The sequence below is a fragment of the Gopherus evgoodei genome, chromosome 7, assembly GCF_007399415.2.
Source record: "Gopherus evgoodei ecotype Sinaloan lineage chromosome 7, rGopEvg1_v1.p, whole genome shotgun sequence".
NCBI lineage: Eukaryota > Metazoa > Chordata > Testudines > Testudinidae > Gopherus > Gopherus evgoodei.
The window spans coordinates 59,848,337-59,868,467 of record NC_044328.1 but is presented as its reverse complement, the minus strand read 5'-3'; the positions used below and the strand labels follow the sequence as shown (position 1 = coordinate 59,868,467).

The 20,131-nt window shown below is 42.0% G+C and overlaps 1 protein-coding gene across 4 annotated transcripts in view; it reads right to left on the bottom strand.

Annotated features, from left to right (window-relative positions):
• The window catches only part of RASGEF1A (RasGEF domain family member 1A), a 285,401-nt gene that overhangs the window by 10,796 nt on the left and 254,474 nt on the right, over nucleotides 1-20,131 (bottom strand). For 3 of the 4 annotated variants that reach the window (XM_030570254.1, XM_030570252.1, XM_030570251.1), the window contains exons 3-7: nucleotides 14,822-14,950; nucleotides 5,935-6,072; nucleotides 2,991-3,212; nucleotides 2,268-2,354; nucleotides 544-636 (exon numbers count right to left, since the gene is read on the bottom strand). In XM_030570254.1, the coding sequence (XP_030426114.1) occupies nucleotides 544-636; nucleotides 2,268-2,354; nucleotides 2,991-3,212; nucleotides 5,935-6,072; nucleotides 14,822-14,950 (669 nt within the window). The remainder of the gene's footprint in view (nucleotides 1-543; nucleotides 637-2,267; nucleotides 2,355-2,990; nucleotides 3,213-5,934; nucleotides 6,073-14,821; nucleotides 14,951-20,131) is intronic. The other variant, XM_030570253.1, reaches the window with a different exon arrangement.

The following is a 20,131-nucleotide window of genomic DNA, read 5'->3' as shown; positions in this document are numbered from 1 at the left end:
AGTTTATATGGATTCTCTCTCTCTTTTTTCCCTTCCCACCCCCGACTCAGTTTCTTCTCCTTAATCCTGTGTGTACAACAGCAGAAGGTATTCCCATGGCATTCAGTGTCGTCCCAAAATAAGCACAATGACTTAATTGCATAATGCTATGGAAGAAGGACAAAATGAATTTGCAATGCAGCAAAACATTTGTTTTACTACTGGTAGCTTTGGGGATAGCCAAGCGTGCTATGAAAACACAAAAAAGCTATGTTAAATCAAATTTAATGGAAGTTCCCCTTCAGTCGGTGTTAACTAGCATAAATATGGAAGCTATGCAGAAATATAAATCACGGGGCGTTGAACCTAAAAAACACTGAAACATGTACATAACTTCATGCATGAGTTGTTCTATTGACTTAAGTGGGACTACTCAGGTGCACATGGAGGTGAATTTACTTAAATTTTTGCAGGATCAGGGTCCCTATGCATAACATCACAATGATGTTGTTTGTCTTTAAAGGCAGGGTTCCTTGATAGAAAGAAGATTCCTCCAGTACTTACCCTACAAATCTCTGTAGCCACCAGCATGCTGAGACAGTTGAACCAGTTGTCATAGGCCTCCAAGGTGTAGGTTTTGGTAACATCGCCTCGGCACTAAAGAGAAGAGGCCATATATTAATCCCCACTAAGCCCGAATAAAGATTACTGTAAATGTATCCTGTCATCACACGTTAACTATAAACCGGTATCCGGTAATGAGGTAACCTCACTGAACAGCTGTGGGTTATGAGCACACAGAAGGGTGCAGATATTTCTACTCATTTTTTTTCTGCTCAGGCGGGTTGAGAGAGAGAAGAGGGCAAGGGTTATAGATGGTTCAAATGTGTCCAAATTTTCCTACCCTTTACCCATCTTCCTCAAAAGAAATGTGTGCGTGTGTGTGTGTTCGTTCTCTCTCTCTCGCTCTTTCATTTAACATATTACCTTATTATCCGAAGAAAGTTAAGAAAAAAAAGTTGCCTGTGAAATCAGTGTCAATTTTTTAAGGATGCCCCAATAGATTACTAGAAATGATGCTTCAATTAAAACTTCTGATTATTTCTACTTAATCTGTAGAGAGCATCTATAATGTTAATATCTCAGCAGATTTCCCTAGTTCCTGTTCTTACAACAGATTTGCCATTGAGGTCCAAGAGGGAAATGAAGGGGCAATTGCCATCTCTAGCATCTTGTCTTCCAAATTTCTGAACATCCCAATGTTAAAGCACCATAAAATACGAAGTGGAGCTGTTTCTTTGTTTTTCTTTCACTCTTTAGCTGAATCTCCTCCGGCAAAGGGCAAAAAATAACATAAACCCACAGTCAGAAGCAGCAAAACCAGTGCTGGACATTTAGCAGGTGGTGTCCTTTTGGACTGTGCCATTTTACTGGTTAAGAGAAGATCTGTTTGTGTTCTATCCTCTGAATTATAATTTAGATGTAATGGAACAAACCTGTTAGGCTGTCATCTCTGCTGGGTGGATGCCATTCTCAAAAGAGTGAACAACTTTGTATTCCCTGTTCAATATTTAAATAGTTATTCTTTCTTTCCCTAGAAGTCTGCTTATGTGTTAGCATGTGTCTGGATGGCTGGCTCAAGTTAACATTGGAGAGCACACTAATTTACATCAAGGAACTAGTAATACTTGATCAACAGCATCAAGATTTAACTAGCCCAGAGTTTCAAGAAGCATGAGGGAATGGCCAGGTCAGAGAGTCTTGCTACACTCACACTTTACAGCGCTGCAACTGGGGTGTGAAAAAACACCCCCCTGAGCGCTGCAAGATACAGCGCTGTAAAGCGTCAGTGTAATCAGGGCAGCAGCGCTGGGAGCACGGCTCCCAGCGCTGCACGCTACACCCGTAAGGGATGTGGTTTACATGCAGCGCTGGGAGAGCTCTCTCCCAGCGCTGCCGCTCTGACTACACTCACACTTCAAAGCGCTGCCGCGGCAGCGCTTTGAAATTCCAAATGTAGCCATACCCTCAGAATGGTTCTCTGAACTGCAATAGCAGCAGGAGTAACTCAGCTTTTCTTTGGTAAAACCAAAGAAAAAGACTATCATGATGATTGTCCCTGAGTATGGTAGAAACACTTGGAAACAGAAACCCAGGTAGTTTCAATACTGCTAAACCAGACTTACTAATTCTGTGGTAGCTGAATTGCCACAGAATTCTGCTACCTCCTAGCCTTTCATGAATCTGGCATACAGACATTTGAACTGCTGAGGCTCTTTACTCCTTACCCACACACGCACCTTGTGGTTATCCAGGGAATCCATGTGACTGACAATCTGCATCAGATCCTCTGCGTAAATGTTGCTCACCCTCTCCTGCATTGGGGGAGGAATTGTCAATGTACAAAGACCAGCATAAACAGGATTCCAGCTGAAAGGTATGCCAGTGGGGCCTAAGACATTACCAGAGTGGCCTTCATACCTCTCTCTCTTACAAGCTTTGCTCTAATTATCCTGATTGAGCTTAGGCACCAACAATGAATTAACTTGCTCTAGTTCTGTTCTTCTGAGACCCCAATAATCCAAGTGTCACCCTCTCTCTGTCTAGTACCAGTAAGGAACTAGGAAAGAAGCCTCTATCCTGGCACCAGCTCTCACTCTCCCTCCATTCTTTGTCAGTGGATTGGAAGGAGAGGCCAAACACTGAGGTACCATGTGGTTGCCTTCATAGTAGCTTGACTATAAAGCTGGCCCTGGCTTTTAGAGACCCAATGTTTGGGAGTGTCTTCCTCCTCGCCCCTGAAAGCATTGTACCCTCTTTGTTCCCTCACAGATTTACCTGGTTGCTCTCGTGCATTCATCACTTCCCATCTGTTAGAGTGGAACACTTTAATTACACTGAAGGCCTGATCTTACTCCCACTGACGTCAATGGCAAACTCCTGGCTTTGAATATGTTAACATGCAGTAAATAGAAAACGAAAGGACTAAAATGTGGAAATCGAAATCTCACCAGCTCAATATGAGTTAGCTGCTGCGCCAAGATCAGTGGGTCACAACATATGCTCAGTATGTCCTTCTGGGTCGACTGAGGCTTGTTTTTAAGTATGGTTCCTTTATCAGTAACAGGTTGCCTGAATTTCTCTTTTATCTCCTGGTACTGACTCCTTGCAGAGAGGGTCATCAGTAGATTCTGTGTCATCTGGCTGATGATCTTCTTCACGGTTCCATTTTCCTAAGCGTAAGATGACAGAATCATTGATAAGTAGGAACCTTTACTCTGTATTGTGAGTACAAATATGGGATTTGTATCAGCAAGGAATTTCTGACTGGTTAATAAGGCTGCTTAGCATCTGGTATTTTCTATCCTATCATCACACCTGATTTTTATATGCAAATGAGCCCATCTCAGGGTACTCTAAATATCTATGTAGCTTTGCAAATTAACACTTGCACACCCTCCTCCCCAACTTTCTTTCAACAGCTCTCTTTCAGTTGCCAAAGCAATTACTCAGCTTTCCTGTGCCTTCCTCTTTCCCTATGATCTCTCTCTTGGGTTCCCATGCATCAATTTCTTTGAAGTACGGTGGTGCTTTAAGAGTTAATGTTGTTGCTGTCATGTTCTCTGCATCCAGAGTCAACTGGATGCACTGAAGTGGGGTGGAATGGGTCCGTGACTATTCAAGGACGCCACCAATGTGCAGTGATGACTGAAAACTATGTAGCAGATGCAAGAGATGATGGCTATCAAAAATTTGTCTGTAGTATGCTATAATTAAGCAATAATAGTGTCATATCATTGCTTTACAAGGCAATAATCTGGCTCCAAAGTGGAATCAAATAAGAAGCTGAAGGCAGCATACCTTTATCTTGATGAGGCAACAGGATTATTGCTGAGCAGCAGCTGGCTGGAGCTATTATTGCTATTATGCTACGAAAGCCTAAAATACAAGTTTGCAGGAGTTTCTCAGAGTTCTGATTCTACTCAGAGTTACACTGGGTTTTACACCATAAATCCATTGACAGTTGATTTACACCTGCATAGATGAGGGGAGAATGGCCCCCTAGCAATGGATATGTATTTTGCAAGATAAGGGAAGAAAGTTTAAATGTAGGAGAAAGTGAGGGTGGTGGGAGGTTTAGATGTTTGTGTGACTATGGAGAAAGCAACTGAAATGGGATAAAACTTAATGAGTTGCCTACAGTCCACATGGTCCTTGAATTTATAAATCTGAGTCTAAGAACACAGTCTAAATATTTGCTCATTCTGCCACAAAAATCAGTTATGCTGTCCTTGAGTCTCCAAGTCATTAGCATGACTGCCTTACATCTGTTTCTATTCACTCCTAATATCTTATACATCCAGAAAAGCAGGAAAGGTGAAAAATTAAAAACAAAACTAAACCAAAACAAAACCCAGTAACTTTGTTTTACAGACTGCTAGGTAGTTTATTCAAACATAAAAGAACAGGAGACAAACAGTGAGACTGGGAGCCATTGGCTATTTGTTAGTGTCAAATTACATTTCTAGGGGTCAGACACAGCCTAACCCTTCTCAGACAGAGAACTTGACATGTAGCCTTGTTAAAAGGATAAATGCTACGATACTATAATAAACGGACATCACATGAAACCTCAGCAACTGGTGCGTTGAGCCACTCCATAAAGCCAGTGATTTTTCTTCCAACTGGCAATTTATTCTTGTATATAAAGCTAGAGCATGTCCTCTTGTTCCCAATAATAGAGATTTGAAATGCTCCTATCACAATGGCTAAAAGTCTGAACTTGCTATATCAAAGTGGAAAACGTTTAAAAGTGTGTCACCTTTTTATGACAGAATCCCTGCCAACTACTTTTTTTTCCTGTTTACAAAGACAACAGAAAGGCTATTGTAATCCTACCTCTTTTTCACCTATTAGGACACTGACATTTTCTTAGTAGCATGCAGGTAAACAATACCACTGACTCAATGAACTGGCGTACTTCCTTTTGACAACAGCTGAAGCAGCTAATTGTATAATGACTTGTTGCTGCCTCCTGCAATGCTTTCAAACCTGTTTTTCTTCATCCTTCTCTTAAATCAAACAAAGCACATACATAATTCTGTTGTCCTAAAAAGCTAGGGAGGCTAGTCTTTAAATGGATCCAAAACATTAGAAAACATTTTTTTCCAATTTAATTCTTATGATCTATTCATTTTACTTTTTTTTTTTACCTTCAATTTCTTCAGTATAGTCTACCCCTCATACTTCCCCCTCCTCCCTGTCCCTCTTTCTGACTCCAGTTTTGTAGTGACTTCCTTTGTCACGCGAGCTTCCTAACTGTTTCAGAATAGGATTCTCCATTGCTAGTTTTAGCCACTCTGGATCTACCAGATTGGCACGTTACTTTGGAGAAAGTTTTCTCCTGTCTTGCTAGACATGAAAGCTCACAACAGTTCAGATTTGTAGCTAGACCAGCGTTGAAAAGGTAAACATCAGCTTAAAGATCTTTCTTGGTGCTAGTATTACCGAGCTATGTGGTACTCTTGTTATAACTGTTGTCATAGTTCTCATTGGGGATTGGTCCAGAGGCATTGAGGACTAAAGCAAATGCTTTTATAGCTAGTATTAAAGGTTCTTTTGAAAGTTACAGTCCATGTGGATCAGGCACAGAGGGGGATGCATAAAATACACTGTACTGTGCATTGGAATTGTATTCTACCGTACAATCCTCTTTCTTCCTCCTCTCACCTCCCATACCATCAGCAGGTGCTGTGTCATCTCCCCCTGGGATTTGGCAATACACACCCAGTTTTTCCTAAGTTCACCTCCTAACCCATATCCAATGGTTGCTCTGACAGCTCAGCAGCTGCTATTCTAACCTGGTTAGGAGGTGTACAGCAATGGTGGGGAGAAAATACGAAGATAACCATACGTGGAAGAGAAACCTAGGAATCCATTTATTTCCCTCCTTACCTCATCACATTGCGTGATCCTGTGAGCAATCTCCTTCAGCTCCTTCATGGATTTCTCATCCTGGAAGTCATAGGGGAATGTTTCTGTCCATTCTTTCAGGAGCTGAATGATCTTGGCAGCAAAGGATTTTAGCTTTGCCTAGAGAGGAGTAGAGATGGGTTGATTACTGACCCATGGACCTCTTATTGCTGTGAAGGTGAGTGAATGCTTGATGGAGGAAAGTGCACACCCTGAGCCACAATCAAAAATAATTGAATCAGTAGCAGGCGTGTGAATTTACTAAAATATGTATTCAGTTGTGTTGATATCACACAGAGAGAGCTCCCCAGCTGATGTAAATTAGCCCAGTGCCATTGAAACTGGTTAGCTTTTATTTCTAAACCAAAAGCTTTGAAAATATTTTAAGGCTAGTCATAAACAGCTAGGGAGATGATGGTATTGTACAAGTGTTTTGTTCAACTGAAGTCAACGTTATGTGGCTGACTTACACCAACTGAGGACTAGAGCAATACCTTAATGTCTTAATTGAAATGTACACACAGCTGCCATGTCATAACCAAGCATCTTTCCGGTGAAGTGCTCCTAAAGAATGTCTTCCTTCTGCAGAATTCTTTTAATCAGGACCCCCAGATTGTGCTTTGTTTGAAATAACCAATCAAATAAATAAATGCTACAAAAGAGGCTGTATGTACTTTGCATTACATCTAAATCAAAAGAGACTTTGACAATAAAATGTTGGCACTTGCTCCAAAAGCCCTCAGAGAAAGGAGTTAGCTCTGCACCTCTGTCACCTGACAAGTGAATTCTCTAGTGTCATGCACTGAGGCTGTTCCATCATATGGAACTGATTGGATGCTAATTAATCCAGCTTTGGTGGTGAAAGAGGGTTGTACTGGTAAATTCAAAGGGATGTGGTTATAAGGGATTTGGAGAGAGTTTTAATAAACACCCCCTCTCCCGCTGCCCCTCACCAGTCAATGATCACTCTGCAATTTAACCAAGCTGAATTAATTGGGAAGATGACTCTTTTTATATGGGCAGTTGTGTGCTGTCCATGAAACAGAACAAACTGAGAGTAGTGCTTCAGCAGAACCTCAGTAGAGTGTGGACATGTTCTCACTGATTCTGCACAGGACACAGCATCTTGAACAGCACTCTTGGCAAGCAACTGCCTCATTGAACAGGACATGGCAAACCCCATTTAACAAACCAGGCAGCATTATGGACTATGGTCAAGTGCACACAACTAGGAAGACAGCAAGTATGGAGTGAATTACAGAGGGTCCGCTTGGTAGTCCTAAGACTGGGAAATGATTTTGTTCGGTATTTCCTAGGAGGGTCAAATTCTGCCAACGTATATCCTGTACACTCCACTTCCCTCCCTCCCCCAACCAGCATAAATCAGTAAGGGCACATGGCGTAAATCAGGGTGGAAACTGACTTTTGACTGTGAGAAGGAAGACTTTCTAATTTTAGTCTTCTTTATATTTACCTTTGGTTAAGAGACTCATTAGCTTCTAAAAGAAGCTTAGTTCTAAGAAAATAAAGAGGAAGTTTTCTCTTTTGTTTACCTTCCCAGCTGAGTCACTGAAAAAGTTCCACTATGCAAAGTGCAGTTCCTCCTCAGCACTGGTTAGGGTACTTCCCTCTGTGATTTTCCCCTCCCACCTCCTGGAGTTTACAGCAAGTCAGCTAGCAGGTTCAAGTGTCAGTAGATGAAACAAATGTGTTGGAAAAGAGGATGTTTTGTGAGAACCTGACTGGAATTCCCGCCCGCCTCCCCCCAACAGCATGCTCAGTGAGATGAGCAAAATCCCCTCTCTCCAAGACACTTTTGTTAAACAAGCCTCTTGTTTTTATGACTTCTAACAGCTCACTCATATGTAATTAGAGGGAGAATTAACAATGGCTGCTCTGAATTTAAAATAAAACCATGCAGAGTTTGGACCCTTCAGAAATGAGCCACTAAAAGGATTATACAGGATGGCTGGTGCTACTGGCTTATACAGAAATGTTAACTGCGTGCTGTTGCATTTTAATACCACTGGAATTCTGTTGGTCTTCCTGGGGACAGATGGATGGAATCCCATCTAAAACTCACCTAAAACATACTCTAAACAGCATCTGGAGGAAGTTCTCTGAATGCAGACCTCCTTTTTGAGAAATTGGTAGCAACTCCAGGTTTTCCTCCCCGCCCCACCAAATTTGGTGTCCAGCCCTTACTGAAACCTTTACCAGGGCGGCTCCAGGCTCCAACACGCCAAGCGCGTGCTTGGGACAGCATGCCGTGGGGGGCGCTCTGCCAGTTGCCGGGAGGGCAGCAGGCGGCTCCGGTGGACCTCCCGCAGGTGATCCTGCGGAGGGTCTGCTGGTCCCGCAGCTCCGGTGAAGCATCCGCAGGCATGCCTGAGGGAGATCCACCGGAGCCATGGGACCAGTGAGCAGCAGAGCACCCCCCGCGGCGTACCACCGTGCTTGGGGCGGTGAAATGTCTAGAGCCACCCCTGACCTTTATCTTCTCTCCCTGAAAACTCCAGCTGCCAGAATGCACGATTTACATCCCAGCTCTGTCACTGAATGACACATGTATTGTCCTTACATAAACCCAAATGTTTAGGTGTGTGGGAAGGGGGAGGTGCTTTACAAATGACTGGATTTAATCCTGTCCAAGTTTTTTTTTTTTTTGGTACAAACTGTGGCATACAGTTCTGGCAGTGGAAAGTCTACTAGGAGAGGAGATAGAGTTAGCAAAATGGCAGATGTGCTCTTGGCTGGAGGCAGGTAGCTAAAAAAGCGAGTGTGTAATTGAATATTTGGGTGGGCACAGATTCAGCTCATCCTTACTGTAACCTCTGCCAGCGTAGCTTCTGTGGATCCCCTGCTGTAAATTCAAGCTCCTCCCACACCCACTCTCTAAAATAATCAGGCAGGGCAGCAGCAGGGTTACTGCCTGTCCTTCAATTTCAATCACCTTTTGCCTCTGAGGTATGCAATTTTATATCTCCCTGTGCAGCATGAATTAATTTGGTCCACCGTTAAAAGTGTTGAGTGGTGTAAATCAGTGTAGCGAGCTGGTGGGGCAGATCCTCAACTGGTGTAAATAGGCACAGCTCCACTATCTGTTTTTTCCACCAGGCTTATTTTAATGATGATTATCTTGACTGTACCTTCTTGATTTTGAATTTGGGGAAAATTTCAGATTCATTTTCACAGCTACAATGGTCTGCTGCATATTCGCATAGATTTAGAATAATGTATTTATTTTGGTGTCTATGTTTGTCCATGATGCATGAACCCCCCTACACAGGCTGTCAGAATTTGTTTTCCTCACTGCTCAAAGTTAGGAATCTAATGCAAGACAAGCAACATTACCCAGCAAGAATACAAGTGTGACAAAGCTTATCAGTTGCTCTCACTGCCTGATGAAAACAAGATGTTCCTTCTGAATGCAACACTGAAAACCATCAGCCCAGAAAAATGCTAGATTCCTGTTTCATGTTCATGCTGCTAAAACGCAGTTCTGTGTGATGGGTTTGTGATGATGCACACATCTGTGATAACTGATAAAAATCAGAAAATTTGGGCTAGTAATTTCGTGGGAGGCAGCAACTTGCATGTGTGTTTATTGAGCATACAAGAAATGTACCTGCCTATTCTTTTGATAGCTTTATTTCCTGTTCCTTTATGTCCCTGTTCGAGAGACAATAAGATTTGCCATATTTTTAATATCCGTAGTAGTAGTCGTATTATGGTAATGCACAGCCACCCTACTGAGATCGAGACCCTATTGTGCTAAGCATTGTGGGCCAGATTTTTTAAAGGTATTTAGATGCCTAATGCCAACTGATATCAATGAGCGTTAGACACCCAAATACCTTTTGAAAATCTGACCCTGCATGTGGCCCATGGGGGGGAGATCCCCTGCAATACGTATAATTTCTCCTATCTGTCTCTGAAAAGTTCTTATGCTCCAACAGAATGTGATGGAATATAATGGTAGCAACATTTTTTCTCTCTAGATGTCCTCATGTCTCTCCTTTGAGTGTTAACTAATGCGTGATTCACACTTATTAAACATAACGCTCCAAACATAGCATTGCCAAGAGCCCAGCTCCTGACACTCGGTGTCCTGTACTACACAACGGGAGATGAGTGACATTCCCTCTCCTTGTCACTTGGCTAGAGTAGCAGGGGTGCTAGTGATCAGCACAGTTCAACTGTCAGAGCTTGTGTTGCATCTATGCTATACCGGGCTCACAGTTCAGCACTGTTATCAGTCCTGGGTTTAAGTATTAAATTCACAATCTTCTTTAAGAAGAATGCAAATGTCTCTAAGGGTATGTCTTCTCTACCCGCCGGATTGGCAGGCAGCGATCAATCCAGCGGGGATCAATCTATCGTGTCTAGTCTAGATGCAATGCATCGACCCCCGAGTGCTCTCCCATCAACTCCTGTACTCCACTGCCGCAAGAGGTGCAGGTGGAGTCGACGGGGGAGCAGCAGCAGTCAACTCACCGCGGTGAAGACACCATGGTAAGTCGATCTACGTTATTCACATAGCTGAAGTTGCATAACTTAGATCGAATTTTTACCCCCCCCTCCCAGTGTAGACCAGTGCCAAAGGCCCCTTCTCAGCTGGTGAACTAACTTGCAGGAGAACTGTACTGATTTACACTAGATGAGGAACTGGGCCATAGTATCAATCAAATGAGTGAAATATCTTAGAGAGACAAGGTAGGTGAGGTAATATATTTTAGTGGATCAACTTCCGTTGATGAAAGAAACAGGCTTAGAGCCCAGTGTAGCTTGAAAGCTTCTCTCTCTCTCACCAACGGAAGGTGGGCCAATAAAAGGTATTACCTCACCCATCTTGTCTCTCCAATATCCTAGGATCAACATGGCTACAACACTGAAATATTTTACGTATGTGCAGTAGATAGAAACACACATTTTTTCTAAATATTAACCTGCTGTGTTAAGCAAGGAGGCAATAAATACTGTAGAGTTGTTTCCCTATAACAAAACACCACCTCTAGATCTTGGTCCCCTTTTGGAGCTAGCAGGTAGTAATTTCTTGGTACCATGTAGCTATTGACTTTTGTCTTCTCTATGAAGGGCTTGATCCAAAGTCAATGGGGTATTTCTACTAACTATAGGTTTTGGATAGGTCCCATAGGAGGACAGAGTTTGAAATGTGAAGCAATGTGAATGTTCAGTGTATCACCATTATCAGTCCCTTGCTTCCTTGAGCACTGAATTTACTCCTTTTATTTCCTTTTAAAAAAGCAGTCTTTAGAATGAAATATGTGGCTAGATAGATCAAATCTATTTCATAATCAAGCTACAATCTAACATTTCAGTGCAAATTTTAATATCTCCTTGGATTTTTAAAACAAGTTAGATTGGTTAAGCTATTTAGGGCTGGAGACTGTTTTGTTACTTTGCTTGTACAACACCTGTTACAATGGGCCTCTAGTCCCTGTGGCTTTTAGTCACTCTGGATATTACTGCATTTATTTAAAAAAAAAATCAGATCATAATAGAAATGGGTGATTTTCCCAGTTCACTAGTAGTTAAAAACCAAAGCTTTCCTTTGAGGCAATATTTTTACCAATATGTTTCACCAGCTGATTTTATCTGTAAGCAGTATTGTACTGCTGCTCTTTCTCTGGGTCAATCACTCTTGGTTTTGTCTAGATCTCATTGGAAAGTTGTTTGTTCTTTATTGACAGAGTTAATAAGTGACTGACATATTACATCTGATGTCTTAAAAGCTACCAGACTGTCACTCTTTAAAATTAGCCAGCAGGCTTGAAGATAGCGCAGAGTGTTTGCCTTTCAGTCTACCACTTACATCTTGACATGATTTCCCCTTTTTCTGTGCTACTAGGTAGAAACATCAAAAATGTAGGAATGATAAGCACCATGGTGCATAACCTCAAAGCCTGGCCCCCCATCAGTGTTTCAGCTCATACGCTACCCAGACAACAAGTGAGCTAGCCCTTTATTTTATAATTTGTTTATGCAAATCTCTAATCAGAAAGTGATCAGATCTGTTGTAACTTTTTGTGCCAGCTATTTTCTGCTGCGATAGCACTTAATTAGTAGATGCTGGTGGAACGGATTTTGGCCAATGATACCCAAATGAGCTATGATTGGGTGTGCATATAGTGACTTCAGTTTAGAAGTTCTGTGATGTACATGGAATGAGTTTTTACATTCCTACTTTGCAGCCAAATAGAGCAAATCATTTGCAAATGCTAATGGGCCAAATTCATCCCTGATGCAATACTAATGGAAGTCTGTAGGTCAAATTTACATTGGGACTGGAAGAAGTGCAGTAGTGTAACTTGCATTAATTTGGTATTCATTGGGCACGGAAAACGAGTGCAATTTACACTGAGGGGGAAGCAAGGGTCGGGGTCATAGCAAAAAAGCAACTTACAGGAGGGTGCAAAGTAGCTTTCCAAACACACAAGCTTTCATTTTCACACCTTGCTGTTAACTGAGTTTCCTTGATGCCTATTTCCAACTTATCAACAGGTCTGCGAGTGTGGGTGTTCAGAAAGCGAGCTGCTCTATTTTACACCTTCCTGCTAGTTGATTTTCCTGCTAAATCATCTCAGTACATAAGCTACACTTGTTTTGCATACCCATTTAATGCCTAAATTGCATGGGTTATATTACCTAACAACTTCCACTCCATGTATAACATACATTGCCATTTAAGTTACCAATACATTTGGCTTAGTGCTTATTTGCTGGTGTCTTCTGATATGAATGCACTGAACTACATTGCTGTCTGCAAAGAAGAGCATTATCTTGTACTCTTATTATCCATAAACCTTAAATAGTCCATATGTGAATTCTGAAAGCTTAATTACTGATAGCAGTGAATTTCACTCTTGTATATAGGGATGGCTTAAATTGTTGAGGGTTTGATTCAGCAAAGTGCTTAAGCAATGGGACTATTCAAATGCTTAGTTATATATGTGCCCAAGTTCCTTGCTGAACTGGGACCTATTATAAAAGAATTGGCTCAGACCATTGCCCAGAACCTGAACTGAACCTAGTCATTTAGAGCTTTGAAAATATCTATTTATATGGCCCCATTTCTGTGCCCCTCAGTACATCCCAGTTTCAACCTGAAGTATGAAGAGAAGACATTCGTCCAGTGAGAGCAAAACTGGAAGTGCCAGCGGATTTTAAGCATCATATCCGCTACACTTTCTCAGAGAGTCTAACTGACTTCCTGCATAAAACATCAGCAGCAGCCTGCAGCCTTTCTCATAGACTTTAAGGCTAGAAGGGACATCATGATCATCTAGTCTGACCTCCTGCACATTGCACGCCACAGAACCTCACCCACTCACACCTGTAATATGCCCCTAACCTCTGGCTCAGTTAGAAGTCCTCAAATCATGATTTAAAGCAGGAGCGATGGAATCTCCCTAAAAATGCCGGGGGGTGGCACTGGCACCCAAACCATGGTCCTGCCTCTGTGCTGTCCCTGTGCCCTGATGCTCCCCTGCCCCCGCTCCCCATCACTCATCCTTATAGTCAGTAAAAAATGATGGGACCATGGCCCCATGGCCTTCCTTGTTCCGGTGCCCCTGGTTTCAAGACATAAAGTTAAAGAGACTTCACCATTTACATTACTTTAAACCTGCAAGTGACCCACACCCCATGCTGCAAAGAAAGGCTAACCCCCTGCCCCCAGGGTCTTTGCCAATGTGAAAATTTCTTCCTGACTGCAAAATATGATGATCAGTTAGACTCTGAGCATTTCAGCAAGACCCAACAGCCAGACACTTGGGAAAGAATTCTCTGAAGTAACTCAAAGCTCTAGTGTCTCATCGGTCATTGGGGATATTTGCTACTAGCAGTCACAGATCAGCTACATCTCATCATATCATCCCCTCCATTAACTTATCAAGCTCAGTCTTGAAGCCAGTTAGATCTTTATACCCCACTACTCCCCTTGGAAGGCTGTTCCAGAACTTCACTCCTCTAATGGTTAAGCTAGGCCTCCCAACGTTGGTATATCGCAGAATGATTAGGGGAGCTGGAGTAAGATGGTCAGCTTTGGGAGCAGTGGTCGTGAAATTTGGTGGCTCAGGAATGCAGTCTGGGGCTATGTTGCTGCCAGACAAAGAGTAGAAGCCCCTTTGGCATGTTCTCTTCTGTGGTTCAAGTTTGGTTTCTTACAGTTCTGACTGACTGACTGTGCCAACACCTACTGCTAAAGAAACACTGATGGAACAGAACCAGCTTGGCAATGGTGGGAAGTTAGGAAATTTTTGAAAAAATGGAGCGGAGATCCAGAAAAGCTTGTTCTTGTGAGATTTCTGTTATAGCCATGGTGGGCTGGGGGGTAGGAAGATAGAGAGAGTTGGGATAAATTAAAAGATGTCAAACTTCTGGATCCGCATTGGAACCTCAACCTGCTTGCTTGCTACGTCTCACCAGTATCCACTAGTGTTACCTGCTCATTGAAACTGAAGTCAGTGGGTGACTAGTAGGAGTTAAGGACTGTAGAATTTGCCTAATGGTAAACTGAAGTCCATGACCCAGAACAGTGCACCTCTGTGCTATATACAGTTTTTCAAAGGGTTTAAAAAGCCTATTGTATTTTAATATTCAATACCTCCCATTGGAAAAAGAAGCCACAAGTGATAGAAGGGCCTCAGCCCAATGAGCTTAATGGATATCAAGGTTCTATGATCAGCCAAGAATTAACAGTGTTTCAGGGAAAGAGGCTTAAGCATGAAAGTCTTTAGGGAAATACCTCTGTCAGAGTATGTTCTATGCACTTTTAGCTTAAAAAAGAAAGGAAAATAAAATGCACAATAGCTTAGTTCAACACAGAAACGAACTGTTCATTTACCTTTTCTGCCTCAGACCCAATCTCAAGCTGCTGCTTCTGTTTAATGCAGATCTGCCCCACTTTTGCCAGGAGCTCGTGTGGGTGGATGAAGACTCGGGAGCTCAGTAGGAAAGTGAAGATGTAAGTCCTCTGCAAGAAAGGTGTGGGGAGGGGGTGGGGGGAACAAGTGAGAAACTTGAGCAGAACAACAGATGGAACTTTCCCAAGGTTAAGCTTTCTGCATATCACCTTCCCCAGGGATCAATGCCGCTTCCTAGCTTTACTGGTATAATAGGAAGAAATACGCTATGTTTCAGAAGCTGTTAATAGAGCAATTTTTTTCTGATTCCCAAACTATTTGTCACGTCAAGATACCAAACTAATATGCCTAAGTAGTTGTCGTTTGTCTTTTTGGTGAAGGACATCTGTCCAATGATGCTAGCACCTCATTTTGAACACTGTTATTTATGCTGCTTTGTTTCTTTAAGAGCAATTGTTTTTATTTGACTGCCCAAAACCTATTGCAAGTTAGTTCCAAACCACAGCAGTGTTTTTGTTTCATGTGTGTTTTAACTTTCCAAGCTCTTTCCCACAATCAGTGTTACAGGCTTGGGTTCAATTTGCACTCATATGATAATATTTCAGTTTTAAGCTAGTAAAACTCTTCGCTTCCTTGAGGCCCAATTCAGATCCCTTTGAACTTTTATAGCACTATATCAATGCTAAGCATGGGTCAGATTCTATTCTGAGTTTCAGACAGGCAGCTCCACTGATTTGAGCTGGATATACGTTCAAGTGACAGAGGGTAACATTTGTCCCATTTGTTTTTCTAAACTCCTAATGCACAAGTTTCATTTGTGACTTGGCTTCTCTACAGGCATGTTCAAATGTAGCCTCATGAGGACTGATAACATCTCCCAGCTTATTAAGCAGCACAGTCTAGGTTGCCTTTACTGTTACTCTTTGAATTCTTGACTTTGTGTGGGAATTGGAAAACTGTTCTCAACTTGCTTAAACCTGAGCACATAAATGACCACATTTGCAATGTTTCTTGTTAATTTTGCATCAGGTTTACAGGTTTATTTAAGGCAGTTAATCAAAAATGTGGCCTTTGTTGTATTAGCTGTCTACTAGACAATCAGATGAACTTGTCTATTTTCTTCAAAGCACGCACATTTTAAATCATGATGGTCTCTTTATCAATTCAAAGAAAAGATGATTTTTCTCTCTAATTACAGGCAAATAGGCTGTTAATACAGACATTTAGTTTCATGATGTCCATTATGCACAGTGTTATAACATTTTTAGTAGAGCAAATCCCTCTGCAGCAAAAGAGAAAAGGAAGCTTTTATGAAAAAATTGAACAGAAAATGACTGTTTCTTGGGAATGAGAGCATTGTGAACTGAATAGCATCAGTTACAGAACTGCTTCTATCCCCTCTTGAGGAAGGGGAACAGAGCTAAATTACAAAGGGTGTGCTTTAATAGTTCATTCTGGTTCTAGAGATCTGGTTTCTGTGATGCTCCTGTGCTTAGAATGGAGAGTTTCACTAGTATCAGTAATATCTGTAGGCCCAGACTGAACTTTTAAAGGTCTGTATCCACTATGGATAGACTAAGGAAGTAAGGAAGACACAGCTGGCTAAATCTGGATATTTGGGATCTGACACTTAACTGCTGTAATACAGAAAAGCTCTGTTGATCCCCATGGGCAGCTCTGTCCTGTGCTCAGGCTCAGGTGGATGTTAGCTCAGGTGACTGGATACTCTTCCTGGAGTGAGAGGAGGCTGGTTATAACATTTCTGACATATTGCAGTTCAGGATAGTTTACAGGCCATTCTTGCTTTGGCATTTTGCTCAAGAACTTTTTTCTTATATTTGCAATAAATTATGGAAGTTGCACGTGATTCCTTCACATGTGCCTGGAAGTGGTTATTACTCTGCTGCCAATCTGTGATGAAAGTTTATAAGCATAATTCTTTGGCAGTGGGTGCTCTATATTTATGAGATAATTTGAAGTTGGAATGAACCCCAACCTTGTCCCACAAATAGGAAAGGAGACTCAACAGAGTTACAGGCCAACATCTCAGATCTGTCTTCTCACGTTCCATACAGTACAGGCCTAGCAAACGCAATAGGCAGCAGTGCTGAATGTGAGAAATAAACTTCGGAGTGCCAACTCAAAATAGTAACACGTGAAAGTACTGTTGTGGTGTGTTATAAGCCATGCATAGTTTGCTTCTATTCCTGTTGTTTTTCCCCCTTACAGGCAAATTCTGCACTCACAACGTGATCCCTCTGACTTAAAGCAATGGGCACGCCCTGGTGTAATTGAGGAGAGACTTTAGCACTTGGGTGCAGCTCTTATATTTGTAACTGTACTGTGTATAAATTCTTCTTCTGCAAATGGGTCAAGTCCTTCTTGTTCCACTCCCTCACCTCCCATTCTGTGAATTACTAGAGAAGAGGTGTGAAAGGTTTGGCTCTCCAAGTCCCCTGGGTTTTCCACAACTGCACTTTTCTGCGAGGGGAGGAGAGAATACTGTTGAGACTGTCAGGAAAGCTACCTTTACTAGGTTAGTAGAAGGCAGTTGAAATATAAGCTGCACTGTCCTATCAATGACCTTCGCTCTGATAAGCTAGGCCACATTCTTTGTGGCAAGATATATTTTAGCCTTGCACACTAATTCTAGTCTAGGTCTCTTCCTGAAAGTTTGTGTGCTGTGGGATACTGTTTATCCAGAGTGACTCCGAGATAACCATACTCCAGAATACCAGTTCTTTAAAGTCCTGCTGTAGGCTGGGACTAAATCCAAGTCATAAGGGCTCTTGTGGTGTGTTTTGTGGTATGTGTTAATACAGTGCTCACAAAAGTGCAGAACTCGTACAGCCAGAAATAGCGCGGGCAATGTATATCTATTTCTAACTAGGAATAGCCACACCGTGCCAATCCAGGCCTTCTCCAGAATTTGAGCTGCCTATTTTTTGATAGGAACAAAATCCCATGGCATTGGTTTTGCCCAGTATTTACTGGGATCAGATTCACAACAGGTGTAAAATGGAATAGTTGCATTGATGTCATTAGAGAGATGCCAGCGTACACCAGCTAGGAATCTGGCTCCATTTGTCCAGGCTTCTTGATCTGATTCTGCTGTAATTTACACGAGTGCAAAACAGGAGGAAATCCAGTTGAGTAACGGGAGTGCAAAACTGGTGTATGTGAAAACAGAATTAAGACCCTTCTCTCTTTCTTTGAATAATGAGCCTCTAGGGTTGGGTCTGGTCACCGCCCACCTCATCCTATTCCATTGTGTGTTGAGTCTAGGTTGAATGAATGAAATGAGTCTTCCTCCCTGCCCCAAGTACGTACATACTCACTCGCTATCTGGTACAAATGTCTTAGTCCCTGTCTATGTGGGGGATTTTGGTGATACAGCTGTGCTAGTTCACACATCCAGTGGAATGGTCCACACCAGTGTAAACCATGACTCTGACCAGTGAAGCATACCTCAGCTTTGAAGCCCTTACTAGATGGTCCCACTCCCATTGACTTGAACGGCAGTTGGATCAGACCCCTCAGTCTGTTAAACAGACACCATTGCCCTAAAAGGTGAAAAACCAGTGTGCTGGGGGCTTAGATGAGCTCACCTAATCTTTTTTAGTTTGTGTGTGAGACATAAACCAGGATTTAAATTGGAGACCTCTGGAGGGAAAAGGCTGTTGTTTTGAACCAGCTTTATTTAACACAAGCAGACACGTGCACACACCCATAGATGCTCCCTCTTTTTTTGATTAAGATGGCTTGGACCAGGAAATTCAGCTATGTAGCTAGCTGGTTTGACAAAGAATGATTTAAAAAATGCTTCCTTAAATGGTGAGGTTGAAAGTTATGCCCCAATGCTGGCAGGTATTTGGAAGAAGATGAGGAAAATTCCTCTCAGCACTTAAAAACAACTTAAGCTGACACAAAAGGGGTCTGTGCTTTACAAGAAAAAAAAGGAAGCAGATTTCTTTAGTTCCTAAAGTTGTTGCTAAGAGACATCCTAAACTATAAAAAGGACAAAGGGAGAGAGCAAGACTAAAGAGGCAACTGTTACTTTATGGCCCAAGAATGTACTGATGTCGTCTTGAGGAAAAAGGAAAAATATTTTCCTGGTGCTCTTGCTGCTTGATCTGGAACTTCTTATTTGTGAAATAGTTGCTTGAAACTTTCTCCTGCTTGGGCATGAGGATTACAGACCAGTACATTCCATTCCTAACCTCCAGAACGCTGCTGTCTCATGAGCACACATTTTTCTATGCACCAGAGAAGCTTCTGTACACAAACAAGCCTCCCAGGAGCAGCACACAAACATAGGCCCTTATCTCGCCTCTCGTCTCTCTCCTGCTGACCTCCATCTACAGCTCTGCCAAATAACAGAGAAGTCTTGTGTTGCTTGAAACCAGAATGGAAAAATACTGTATTTTTTCCCCATCCGGTTTAGGGAAGGATATTGGGATCTTTAGCGTAACGTAGACACAAAGTGGAGTATTTTCCAAGCAATGTGCTTGGGGAAGTTAGTTCAGAGGGTTTGGTGAGAACCAGCTCCTTTTCAGTGATTTACAAATGTGCCATTGCTGAATTCAAAAAATCTATACTGACATTATTGATTGTTGCTTTAAACCAGTGGTTCTCAATCAGGGGTACGCAGAGGTCTTCCAGGGGATACCTCAACTCACCCAAATATTTGCCTAGTTTTACAACAGGCTACATAAAAAGCAGTTGCGAAGTCAGTACAAACTAAAATTTCATATAAACAATGACTTGTTTATACTGCCGTATATACTATACACTGAAGTATAAGTACAATATTTATATTATAATTGATTTGCCATATAATTATAAAATAAAAATGTGGAAGCAGTTTTTCAGTAATAGAGTGCTGGAACACGTCTTTGTATTTTTATGTCTGACTTTGTAAGCAAGTAGTTCTTAAGTGAGATGTAACTTGAGGGTACATGAGATAAATCAGAGTCCTGAAAGGGGTACAGGAGTCTGGAAAGATTGAGAGCCACTGCTCTGAGCAAGGCCAAACTGGCAATCCAAAAACTGCTACCAGTGAAATGGGACTAATGGGCTTTGTTCTTTCCTTGCAAGCGTCACAGCCAGGAGGACAGAGTAAGTGGGCTGTCATTCTGTTCCTTTGTGGCCACTCCTTTTTAAAGTAAAAATAGGTGTGGGTTGAAGTCTTAACCTGTAACCAGATCCAAATCCGGGTTTTTTGGGATGCTTGGATTTGGGATGACTTGTATCCAGCCCACTCTTTACACTCTTCAAGCTATTTTGTTTTA